Below are 12708 nucleotides of genomic sequence, written 5' to 3' on the forward strand. Positions count from 1 at the left end.
GGGTGCCAACTTAAATAAAATTTTCGGGGGGGGTATGATCACATGACACAGTGCACACACGCGCGCACCCCATTTGAATGGCAATGTCATGCCCATCAATTTTGGGGTGCCCTGAAATATTTTAGGGGGAACTGATCTGATATACTTAGATAGATCCAGATAAAGATTCCTGAATCAGGGCAGGAGTCGCGACCCGTGCCCATTGCGCACAAAAGGAATGATGATTATTATTAGTAGTATTATAAATATATTTTTAGCCTATTTCCAAGAAGGGCTAAAGAACTCCTTCCGGGAGAGATGGAAGATGAAAGGCGCAGCGGTTGCTGGACCCTCGCAGAAGCCCCCGCAGAGGAGGAGGGAGCAGCGGAGGAGGCGGCGCTGCGTGGCGGCGGCGGCGGGCGTGGCTTTGGCGCGAGGACCGGCGGAGCCTGTGCTTGGGGAAGGCCCGGCTCAGAGCAGATGGGGAGTCGCGCAGGGCCGGCGACAGTAAGTGGCGCCTTCTTCCGCGGGGCTCTCAGGCCACGGGGATCTTTCCGCCGGGGGTTTTGCGGCCGCGCCTCTCTTCGCCTTTGCTCTCTACCTGCGACTCCTTTTCCGCCTGCTGCTTCTCCTCCTCTTCCTCCCGGCCTTTGCTCCTCCTCCCGCCGCACTTTGTTTCGGTCTCGGAAACTCGCCATGAAATCCGAGGTTGGGGTGTTTGCCGGCGGCAGCACGGAGCATGTGCAGAGTGCATTTCCTGCCACGCACTCCTGGAATGAGGGGCCCAGGCAGCTTCCCGTTCGCAAGATGCACCTTTTCAGTCGAGACTAAGGCGCTCTCTCTTGCCACTGGGGGGGGGGGGGGACACCAGGATTTTTCCACCCAGAGGCTTCACTGAGACTTTTTTTTTACTTTTGGCTTTCTTAGTGTTGCCTATCAGGGTTTGTGAGGCTTGAGGGGGACCCAACATGCATTTTGTGGGTCCCTCTCAAAGCCAGGCCAAAACATTGTTTTCTGAGAGAACAGCAAATAGCCTCTTCCTCAGCTGCCCAGTATCCTAGGCTGGTCAAGGGCGCTGAGTACCCAAAGGGTTTGGTCAGCGTATTAATGATACTAATTTCATTTCTTATCCACCCTTTACCGTAAGGTCCCAAGGCAGGTGACAGCAATTTAAAAATACAGTATTTAAAATGATTTAAAGCAAATTGCAGTCGCAAGAATAGAGTGGGGCCTAAAAAAAATAAGTTTCTCAAGTGTCAAGAGGCCAGTGTGAAGAATGCTGTGTTTTGCAAATCCCAAGTCCTGAGATGACCTACAGATGTCTTCGATAATTCATATTTTTTAGGCAGTGAAGCTAGGTTTGTATTGTAGGTGGGACTTTCCGTGAAAGCCCACCTTTCTTGAAAGGAAAGGAAATTCCTGGATTGGCTCCCAGAGTTTTTTTGCCCATGTGGCATATCTTATTTTTCTTTTAATCATACCAAGCATACATTAAGCATCAATTGCTTTCTGGCAAAGCGCTTTTGTGTAATTAAAAAGCTTCCACATCTTAGTGAGCGACTGATTGGCCCAATGAAAGATGTCATTTTGCCATTTCTCTTCACTGTGGGTTGGCCTCAAAATATTCCCCAGCTCCCCTAGGAATAACATGCTTCAGCCTCTTATTTCAAAAGGGAACCTCTGCTATTCTCTCCCCAGTCCATTAATTCTTGTTTTGATGACCTGGACAGGAGGGCTTAGAAGAATGGAGATTGCTTAAAAACTTAACAAGAGTCATTTGATCAAAAATTTAATTCTAAGGTAACTACTTCCACGTGATTCTGTCCCTTCACTTTGTTCTCTCTCTCTTACAAACTTTTAAACAAACTTCCACCCTGCCTTCCCTGAAGACTCGTGGCAGCTAGCAGTTCAACTATTTCATACAGTAAAGCAAAAGCAAACTCCATGAATACTGTTTGAAAAGCATGTGAATATTTCAGAATATATTTAACATTGTTTTAAATAAGAACATTTTGCACAGGCCCTTCTAAAGACTTGTTTAGGCTGCAGTGGGCCTCAGTGTTCCATTATGCATTAACTACACTAACTACTTCAGTTCTGGAACACCGAAGGAGTTTCTTTGAATTCAGGAACTCTTGTCCTTTTAACACAGATTTATTTGGGATGCTTGTAACTGTTGCTGCAGCTTTCTGTGGCAACCCAATGGGTTGTATTTCTTAATATTAATAAGCATTTATATAGCTCGTTTGAAGTGTTCAGGTGCACATTCTCTCAGTGTACCATATCCCTGTAAGAGAGACTAGTATTATTATAGGGGTCAAAGGGCTAGTGACAATGTCATGCTATGTGACCATAACTTTTGCACATCTTCAATTTATCCTAAAAGTGGCTGTTGATTTGGACGAGCAAGATGACTACCACCACAGTGCGAACTCTTTGTACAAACCAGTGGATGTCACTACCCAAGAAGAGACACCCCTGTTCGAGGAGCCAGAGGGAAACAGACAAGGTTTTCACAAGCCTAAAGATCACTTCAATGGCACCTATATTATTTTCTTCCTTCTGGGGACTAGCTCTCTCTTGCCTTTGAACTTCATCATCACTGCAAAGAATTACTGGATGTACAAACTTCAGAACTGCTCAGAAGAAGTCTCTCCAGCAGAGCAGGGAACTTCGGATGTTCGTGTAAGTGTTGGGAATTCAGGTTTTAACCCTGCTGTGTTAACCCTTCTCTTTCTCTGTGAGCTTAGTGCATGAATTTGATGTCTTAATCCTAATGGAGGACAAGACTTTCACTTATGGAAGAGAGCTCTGGTTTGTTTTTGCAAATACGCTGTGCACATGGTGTCCATAATCCCGCATTTGGGGCTTTTTTTAGTTTAGAAAATATGACAGTGAAGAAAAGAGATACGGACATCTTCTTTTCATCCCTCTTGCACTATATTGGTCCTGTTTGTGTGCTTCTCAGAGGCAAGTGGTTGTCCAGTGTGGGAATCAGGTTGCTAAGTATTTTGATTTTCGGAATTAAAACACTTAGCAGAAGTCAAAATTAATACTGAATTGGAAGAGCACACTTTGCCCTGGATATAGTCACACTGAGATTCTGAGTTTAGGAAAATAAAAAAGCTACGTTTATTACAGGAAGTACTTGCTTGATAGGAAAGATCCTGGTTCTGCCTAACTTGAGAGATTCAATGAGCTATGCTTCCTGTTGTGTTTCGAGCTATGCTTGCATCTTGCATGCAGAGAGATCCAAAGTAGATGTCTCCTTTTCCAAGGTGAGAAGGAAGTAGGAAATGAGGTCAGCAACCCTAAGGGTATTAGTCTAGTACCGGAGGGAAGGTCAGCACAGGTGAGGTCAGAAAGGGCAGTCTAGGAAACTTTAAGGGTTTTTTCTCACTCTCCTCTTTCTCATGCACATGTCAGCCTTCATTGCAACCTGAGTTGGATCCCAGTACTTCCAACCATCTGTTGGTTTGATAAGTGAAACTGATGATTTGCAGGACTCACAACAGACAAAAGAAAGTACTTCATCACACAGTGCATAAGTAATTTTTGGATTTTGCTGCCACTCTGATCTTTTATGTGTGGTCCCCCCCCCCCCCGCTCCGCCCCCACTCAGGCTAGGCTGGGACTGGAGGGAGATGAGAATGTTTCACATTTCTCTCACAAGGGGAGCAGCAAATGTTTTCCCACAATTTCTCTCAAGCCCTTTGTTATCCAGGTGCTCTGATGGACTCAAAGTCTGATTTCATAACTGGGGGCAGATTGGAAACCCTGAGAGTTTGCTTGTCCAGGCTCTTAAAAATCTAATGCTGGAACTTAAGAGTCAATCAGTTCAATTCAGTGCTTAAAATAAATTAGGCAGCTTAATTTATTCCTTAAATAAATTAGGCAGCCTCCTAAAAGTTTTAAATAGTTTTGTTGGAAATTTGATAAACTTTTCCATTATTGCATAGGGAATTCTAATTCATATAGTTGTAAAGGTATGTGAGGAATAAGGAAGGGGATGAATTGCAGAACCTCTAAATAAGAGGCTTGGCTGTGTGTGATAACACAGAATACGCTGCTTTCGAAACTTGCCAGCATCTCATGGCATTAATCTCACAGGTGTATAGGGACTTTGGCTGTAATGCGCGTAGCATGACAATTGTCTAGCTGCATAATTGTTGCTGCTGTTTAGTGTCCAATGAAAGATCCACACACATCACAGTATTGCAGCTCAAGTTAGGAATTTTTCACCTTTTGGAAAAGGAACAGATGGGATTATGGTTGCAGCTCTTGGCAGCCCAGTGCATACTACTCCCAAGACTTTTGCCATGTTGTATAAACTCTAACTCAGAAATAGTAGGATGAAGGAATGACATTCTGGAGGTTTGATTAACTATCAAGTAAAAAGGGCTAGCATGGACTCAGTATTTACTTGTCTCCTATCTGGGAAAACCAGAACTGGAGCACTCTGGTACTACATGAGAAATGGATGGATGAATGAATGGTATTTACACTTGCCTTTGTGAAGTGGGAACAGTAGCAGCCCACCTCTAGGCATTGTCTTTGAAAAAAATATATTTTTAAAATGGTTTTAGCACTGTAACCCCTCACGGCACCCAATGAGCATTTGCTAGGGTGTTGCAGGCTAGGATGCTTCCTGCAGCTCCAGTGAATGTCAAGAGCTGTTCCCCATATGCCAGTAATTATTTTTGCTACAGGGATAGCCTCCAAGATGCTTGCCTTAACTTTAGAACTGCCTGGCAAGTTTTGGCTTTAATGCCAGTTTCCATCCAAAATCACACGTGTCTTCCCCACTTTGCCTGACACTTGTCTCATTTCTCACTTTAGGGTAAGTAACATAAAAATAGGAAGCTTCCTTATTCGGTGTGAGGCCACTGATCCATCTAGCTTCTTGTCATATGCACTGAGCGGTAGAAGCTCTCCAGGGTTTCAGTCAGGGGTCCTTCCCAGCCCTAAATGGAGATCCCGGAGGTGGATCTACAGATCTTTTGCACCAAAGGAGCCTGCATAAAAGAGAAAGCACGTCTTAAGAGACAAACCTCCTCAAAAATTAGCAAAATAGAACAAGATATCACAGGCCTCTCAACACACTATGGATCTTTTGCATGCAAAGGGGAAAAGGCACCTGCAAATTAGCTGTGTGTTTTGGGCTTATCACTTGTTTCCCTTGTAACCTTCAAAGTTGAAAAAGTTGCCTTGCCACTGCATAGCAGCAGCTTCTCCCCCAGTCCTTTCTGAATGTCACGATGATTCCAGCATTTGCTACAGGCACAGGTCCTGCAGAATGGGTTGCAACAGCTGTCTGGGAAAACCAATTTTCGCAAGTGCTATCAAGCTCTAACAGAGGCTTACCAGCCTATCTGTCAGATTGCAAAGTACTATAGTGAGGATTAAAACAGAGTTCTGATAGGGCAGGCTAAGCGATGATGGCTGGCTGTTGGAAACACTACATTGAGAAAAGTGTAAAATAAATAAATAAACCTTGATCTCGCAAAGGGGACCCCAGAGGGAACAGAGTAAACATAGGGCCTTAAATTGCAAAAGCAGGAAGGCCTACTCTGCTTTCTGATCGAAATGTCACATGAAAATATTAGCTATTTATAGTCTGTGTGCAGGTGTTTCTGCACAAGGGATCAGCGTGAGAAAGGGGAAGGAGGGAATGTTCATCGATAGGACATCCCAGGGGTATGTTCAATGAAGTACGGTGAGCAGCAAACCTAATACATTCTCTTTCAACGCCAGAGGTTTTTGCTTAGTGCTTTGAGAATCGGTTCTAATTCTTTGTGAATTTTGCCTGTCATGCAAAGCAATGACAACCCCATGGTGACATGCAACAGTTGCATTAATTTTGTTATGAATGTGGTAATGGTGACTGCTGGGATAGCTCAGCTGGTAGAGCCTGAGACTCTTTAATCTTAGGGTTGTGGGTTCGAGCCCCACATTGGGCAGAAGATTCCTGCATTGCAGGGGGTTGGACTAGATGACCCATGGGTCCTTTCCAACTCTACGATTCTATGAATTGGAATGAGCCATACAAAATATAAACAAACTTCTGTTTTGTTCTCAAAGCCTAGCACCACCTTCCCAACACTGGCCTGCCTTGCTTAATTCCAGACATTGGATGTTGTGAGAATAAGCAGTGAAAAACACTCTTGCTTCTTCTTGCCTTTGTCAACACTTTGCATAATGGGAGGGGAAGCCCTGCTTGTCCCCAGTGCCTCTGCCATGACAGACAACTCAGGAGAAGACAGTGTGTGTGTTGTCTCAGTTTGGCTTGGGTTTTGGAGAAAGTGGGAACTACAGTGCTTGCATTTCCTCTTCATAGCCCAGCATGAAGCGAGAGACTTAACATGCCTATGTTATCTGCAAGATTAGTTTTGCTGTTTTGCTATTGCGTGCTTAGAGGGCTCAGGAAAGGGGAGGGCACAGTGGCAATCAACAGTAATTACTGACAAGTAATTTGAAATGTATGGCCCTCCTAGGTCTGCCTACTTCGGGATTCCGTGCTGCCACAACGCCAATGACGCAGGTGTTTAAAAAGTGGAGATGCGGGCATGGCAGTAGAAGTCTACAGGTGCCCATTATAGTCCAGCTTTTCCAAAGTGAAAACCCTCTTAGCACCTGTTTGGAATTCTGCAAGCTGCCTGCTGTACTTTATGGCTTTTTCCAAAACACTGGCAGGTGTGAACAGGCTGCCGGCTGCAGCAGGGAGCCTCTTGTCTTGGCGTGCAAGCTTAGAAGTTTGTTGCTTCTTGATTCACAGGATTGGCGTTTTGATGCGAACGCTCCAGTGGAGGAAGCCTCCTAGGCATCTTGGTCCCGCACTGTTGTTTTCCTCCTTAATTCCTAGTTGCTTTCCTTCCCTTGGATTTTTTATTTCTCTTTAGCAAAGTAGGTAACTTCTCCCAAGAGTACATTGGCACGTCTCTTATGATGGGCAACTTCAAATTTTACTGGGCTTCACATGTTTGTTTGTTTTTAATGCAAGGTTCTGTTTTGAAGTGTTAAGCTTCTGAAATTCCAGCACGAATAAAATTAACATGCTTGATTTTGCAGCTCCACTGAAAATCCTCACTTTCTTGACAAGGCCTAGTGCTTCGCTGGCCAAGTTTACATATAAGTGGATTGCAGAACAAAATGATTCACCGGAGTTTCCAGTATGAAGGGGCCAGTGGACCTCTGCTTATGTGGCATCTGTAGCTAGTGGATCTTGCTCTGAGATTGGACCAATGAGACTTGAGTACCAATGCTCTGTTAGTTTGTGTCTTCAAAACATTTAAGATAACTCAGTGGAGAGTGTAAAACCCTAAAAATCAGCAGCAGTGAAACCACCATTAAAAGCAGTTATAAAACCATAATAAGAAGGGTTTGAAATATAAATATTAAGTACTTTTATCTGCAATCTTTGCAACAGCCCTGTAAGGCCGGTGTTGCTATCTCCTTATTTCAAATAGGGAGCTGAGACTGATTTGATTTGCCTAAGGCAATCCAGCAAACTTCATGCATGATCAGTTTGAGTTGTACTTTCTTTTCTTGCTGGTGATTCCCCTTCCTAGGCTTGAATTATTGCCATTGATGCATTCACAAAAACAAACAAAGATACCATTATTCCTATAAACTCAACCATTTCCACCAGCAAAATTAGGAAATAATTTCAGTTTCTCTCTTTAGAAATGCTACCACTTCTGTTTCATGGCTGCTTCTGGCATGGACTGGTTTACACAGACAGAAGAACTAAAGAGGTATACTCTAACGACCAGTTTTGATTATTACATTTGATGTAGGACTTGCAGAAATGCAAGCAGCTCTCACTTTGCAACTCTTGCTTCACCCATGTAAATTGCTGGAGCCCAGCCATGATTTTAAGAACTAGCCTCTTAGCTACAGGTGACCAGGACTGCTGGTAGCGGTGGGCCCAGCATGGAAACCCAAACAGGTTGCCAGAGAAGGGACAGAATTCTCCACCTTTCTTCTGCCCAACCAGCAGCAAGCTAGTTAAAACAGTTGCAGGCTAGTAACTTTAGTGAGCTTATTTACGAAAGCTGGTGTAGCATATGAGGCAAAACCCGAAGTGAGGGAATGAATGAATGGATCTTTATTTATGTCAGCCATCGGCCATAGCAGGAAAACAACAATACGATATACAAAGAATAAAAATTAAAAAGTCAATTATATAAAATACATTTTAGGGTTTTGAATCAATAGTCAAATAGTGGATCTTATTCTAATTGCCCCAGCTGAAATGCTTGCAACCTTAGCTGACTTCAAAGCAACAACACTGACACGTCATTCTGGTGCTAGTAGTGACATGGATGTCAGAAGACAACTCACCCCATTGAGCTGCCCACCTATTAACCCACCTCTCACTATTGCCACCCCATTGACTTGGACATGTAGGAAGATGTCAACACTCTGACTTCTTTACCAATAATAGTGGAAGCATAGCTGTCGACATTTCCCTTTTTTAAAAGGGAAATTCCCTTGTTCCGAATAGGATTCCTCACAAGGAAAGGGAAAAGTTGACAGCTATGAGTGGAAGTGATACAAAGAGTGACTCTTCTGGAAGCTCTGTACCAGTAGGCATGGGGGGAAAGTATTCATTTCATATGTTTGGGATAGAACCCTGACATATACTTGGCCACAGTTATAAATGCATCCCAATATTGGGAAGTGTTTCCCTAATTAGGAAACACCTTTTGCTCAGAAAAGGGGGCGGGGAAACCCTGCAGTGATGCTATATTGCCATTAGTCCAACAAAGTGCAGCGATGGTGGTCTAACGTCAGCTCATGCAGCCTAGAAACGCTGCTGTTTACCCACTCTAGACACTGCATCAATCTCTCCATGACATAACAGCAACTTGGGGATATTTGTTCTTCGTCGTGAAGGGTCACAAAGCACCGTGCAGATTTAACAAGCTGATGTGGGGGTATATGCAGGGATTAATGTACTGAGCCATCAAATATAGCCACTCCTGTGATACCGCGTAACACTTTAGGTGAGAAGTATTTGATCACTAGCAGGCTGTCTCCTGGTGCCCTCAAGGAAAGATCTGACACTGAAGGGTTTGGCGCTGTGAATTTTGACCTGGTTTCACTTTTCTGAACCTGTTTCTCTTGACTTATTTTAATAGTGAGATTGAACATTTATTTTCTACAGCCGCTTCATGTCTGGAAACCTGGACACCCCTTCTCTGAGGTAAAATGCTCCCCTAGCAATGCTGTCTTTCAGAGACCCACCCCACCAGCTGCCTGACCTCCTCTGGTGGTCTTAGTTATGGGTAGGCAAACTAAGGCCTGGGGGCCGGATCTGGCCCAATCACCTTCTAAATCCAGCCTGTGGACGGTCCAGGAATCAGCATGTTTTTACATGAGTAGAACGTGTCCTTTTCTTTAAAATGCATCTCTGGGTTATTTGTGGGGCATAGTTCATCCCCCCCCAAAAAAATAGTCCGGCCCCCCACAAGGTCTGAGGGACAGTGGACTGGCCCCCTGCTGAAAAAGTTTGCTGACCTCTGGTCTTAGTACACCACAAGCTTCACATGAGTCAATAGTCTGGAACAGCAGCCAAGAAAAAGAAGGCTAATGCTATTCTAGGTTGCATCAGCAGAAGTGTGGTGTTTTGATCAAGCTCTATTCTGCCTTGGTCAGACCTTACCTGATTACTGTGTCCAGTTCTGGGCACCACAATTTAAGAAGGATATCGACAAGCTGAACCTTGTGCAGAGGAGGGCAACACAGATGATAACAGGTCTGGAAGCTAAGCCTTATGAGGAATGGTTGGGGGAATTGGGTATGCTTAGCCTAGAAAAGAGGAGAGGCTGAGAGGAGACATGATAACCATCTTCAAATATCTAAAGACCTATCACATGGAAGTTGGAGCAAGCTTCTTTTCTCATGCTCCAGAGTGCAGAACCCAAACCAATGGCTTCAGGTTACAGGAAAGGAGATTCCAACTAAACAGGAGGAACTTTCAGACTGTAAGAGCTGTCTGACAGTGAAATGGACTGTCAGAAGGTGGTGGACTTGCCACCATTTGAGGTTTTTAAGGAGAGGTTGGATGGCCACCTGTCATGTATTATCTAGTTGAGAATCCTGAATTTTAGGGGGTTGGACTAGACCTCAGGGTCTCTTCTGACTCTCCCATTCTGTGACCTCACAGCAAGAAGACAGTCTTTCATTAGCAAAGAGAGAAGAAGAAGGTTCCCACCCCATCAAAATAAACCCAACATTTTTCATATGTCTTCCAAAAGACAGGTGACCTCACCACTCGTGGTTTCCTGTGGCATGCTGACCTGATTCCCAGGTTCAGATGGATGATAAACTTATCTTTATCTGGAGCTCGGCTCAATTAATATGTAAGGTTTAGCTCATTGCCCCATACCTAATTTCCAGCAGAACTCCCCACAAACAAGATTAGATTCTGATTTGGGTGTCCTAAAAGGATCTCTTGGCTAGTACTTCAAATAGGCCATTAAGGAAGCTAAGGAATGATTGAGCTGTTTATGAGAAAGATAAGGTAGCCACTGAGAACAGAATGCTGGACTCGTGGGCTTTTGGCCTGATCTAGCAGAGTTCTTCTTACGCAATGTTGTTTGTATGTGAGGACCACATATCTGAGTCCCCAACTAAATTATATACAAGATGAGAGGTTTCTAATTCAGTCTAATCCATGTTTGCTGCATGGAGCAAGATTGAGAAAATGCTGATTGGCTCATAGTAGATAAGGCTCCTTCATTTCTACAAAACAGCAAACGGGCGCGGGGCTTGGGGAGGGGGAGAATTAGAAAGTTAAGTGGTATCATTTTTCCACAGCACTTTCTCATGCAGTGACATGCGACTGAACAGTTTCTGAAAAACATTCCAGTGCTTTATTTTTTTCCATGGGGGGTTGGGGTGTCTTTCACAAGTTCATTAGTAAAAATGAATGGATGCCGGCTGCAAATAGCTATTGAGCAAGATCAGACAGTTTCAAAGTTTGTACAGTGGTACTTCGGGTTACATACACTTCAGGTTACATACGCTTCAGGTTAGACTCCGCTAACCCAGAAATATTACCTCGAGTTAAGAACTTTGCTTCAGGATGAGAACAGAAATTGCGTGGTGGCGGTGTGGCAGCAGAGGGAGGCCCCATTAGCTAAAGTGGTGCTTCAGGTTAAGAACAGTTTCAGGTTAAGAACGGACCTCCGGAACGAATTAAGTACGTAACCAGAGGTACCACTGTATCTTTGTTTATTAAATGCAAGCAAAATAAGCTGCTTGATTTAGATCACTTGCTAGGACGTCAGAAAAATTTCCCAGCACAAACTGACAATTACTCTGTGCAGATTCCTCACATAGCAGAATGGTCCTCTTTTGTTTTCCAGTTCAGTATTTTCTAAGAAACCCACTTCATTGTTCTCAGGTCAGGAGAGCACAGTGTCTGAAGTGGCACTGTGAGGAGGATTTAAAATGCTGCCTGAGAAGAGAGAGATGGGAATATGCTTCGCCTGGGAGTTGCGTGACATATACCCGTGACTGTCTTGCAAGCAAAGATGTGTCTAAATGCTGTCCGTCTCAGAATGCTAAGATATGCAAATAATGAGTGAGTCAGGCTGTTAATGATTCCCCTAGAATCTGAGGTGTTAAGTTTGGAAAGTTGTTTTGTTTTTAAAGGCAACCCAGCTTGCAATGTTAACTATTCTCGCTTAGAAAGTCCCATTGAAATCAGCAGGCTAGCGTGAATCAGCACGGCTGGCGTCAGGTTTGTTAGTTTATTATTGCATTTAGGGCAACTCTTACCAGTGCAGAAAAGGTCTTTAGGTTTTAGTGCAATCTTGAATATATAACGCTTGCCTTGGAGAATGAGCTAAAGTAGCACAAGTGGACTTGGTTGGTTGTTTTTAATGTTCCCAAGTGGCATCTTTGTAAAATTGACTTATTTTTGTGTGGGAGCTTTTATGGCTATACACAGGAAGAACTAAATGTGGTCATGTATCTGAAATGCTGTTAATGAAAGTTACGTATGGATCCACACACACACACACCCGGCCTCAGGTTTACATAATACAGCCAGTCTTGCAACATGGCCTACTTTAAACAAGGGCATTGAGGGGGCTGGACTGGGAGAAGTATGAGCTAAGGAAACCACTAAGTGAATTTTATTGCTTATGGAAAGTGCTGGCTTGCTAACCCTGAAAAACGGAATGCTTTATCCATGCGACATAAACAGCTAAGTCAGCAGTGACACAACCCCTTATTCTCCTCTCCTGCCCTTTGACATTTGGAAGGAACAGGTTTTTAGCTGATGCAAGAGACAGGATCGCTTTGCAGAGTCAGGAAGAGGCATGTTGCCTCGTTTCTCCCTAGAGAAGTCTACTGTGCACTTTGGTGGGACTTGTTGGAGGTGTTGCATGTATATGTATGCCGCTGCTGGTAACACTCTTTTGAGTGCAGGTTGTGTCATTGGAGGTAGAGTTAAGCATCTCCAAAACCTTTGAGGGGTGTGTATGTGACAAAAACAAGTTTCTAAACCTTATAGGTATAAAGATAGACTTGAAAATGAAGGGTGTGGTGTCTAGTAAATCACAGAAGCTGAATTTATTCCTGAGTAAGTTTTCTGCTACACTGGGGATGAGGGATTCAGTGCCCTACAAATATGGCTGACATGGCATCTTCCAAGTCTCATCATTGGGGTCCATGCTGTTTGGAGCCGGCAGACATATGGACAGCATCCCTGGT

General features: G+C 43.9%; 1 protein-coding gene across 6 annotated transcripts in view; it reads left to right on the forward strand.

The window, feature by feature from the left end:
- Positions 1–341: 341 nt before the first annotated feature.
- SLC29A3 (solute carrier family 29 member 3) overlaps positions 342–12708 on the forward strand; it is a gene marked incomplete at its 5' end in the record, with an annotated part of 32767 nt that continues 20400 nt past the window's right edge. For 3 of the 6 annotated variants that reach the window (XR_014511604.1, XR_014511605.1, XM_083441415.1), the window contains one exon: positions 2314–2664. Coding sequence is in view for 2 of the 6 variants with exons in the window: in XM_083441415.1 (XP_083297541.1) it covers positions 2314–2664 (351 nt within the window). Of the gene's footprint in view, positions 487–2313; positions 2665–12708 lie in introns of those variants that run through there. The other 3 variants (XR_014511602.1, XR_014511603.1, XM_083441416.1) reach the window with 2 other exon arrangements.

This window comes from Podarcis tiliguerta, assembly GCF_965153285.1.
Source record: "Podarcis tiliguerta genome assembly, chromosome: 5".
NCBI lineage: Eukaryota > Metazoa > Chordata > Lepidosauria > Squamata > Lacertidae > Podarcis > Podarcis tiliguerta.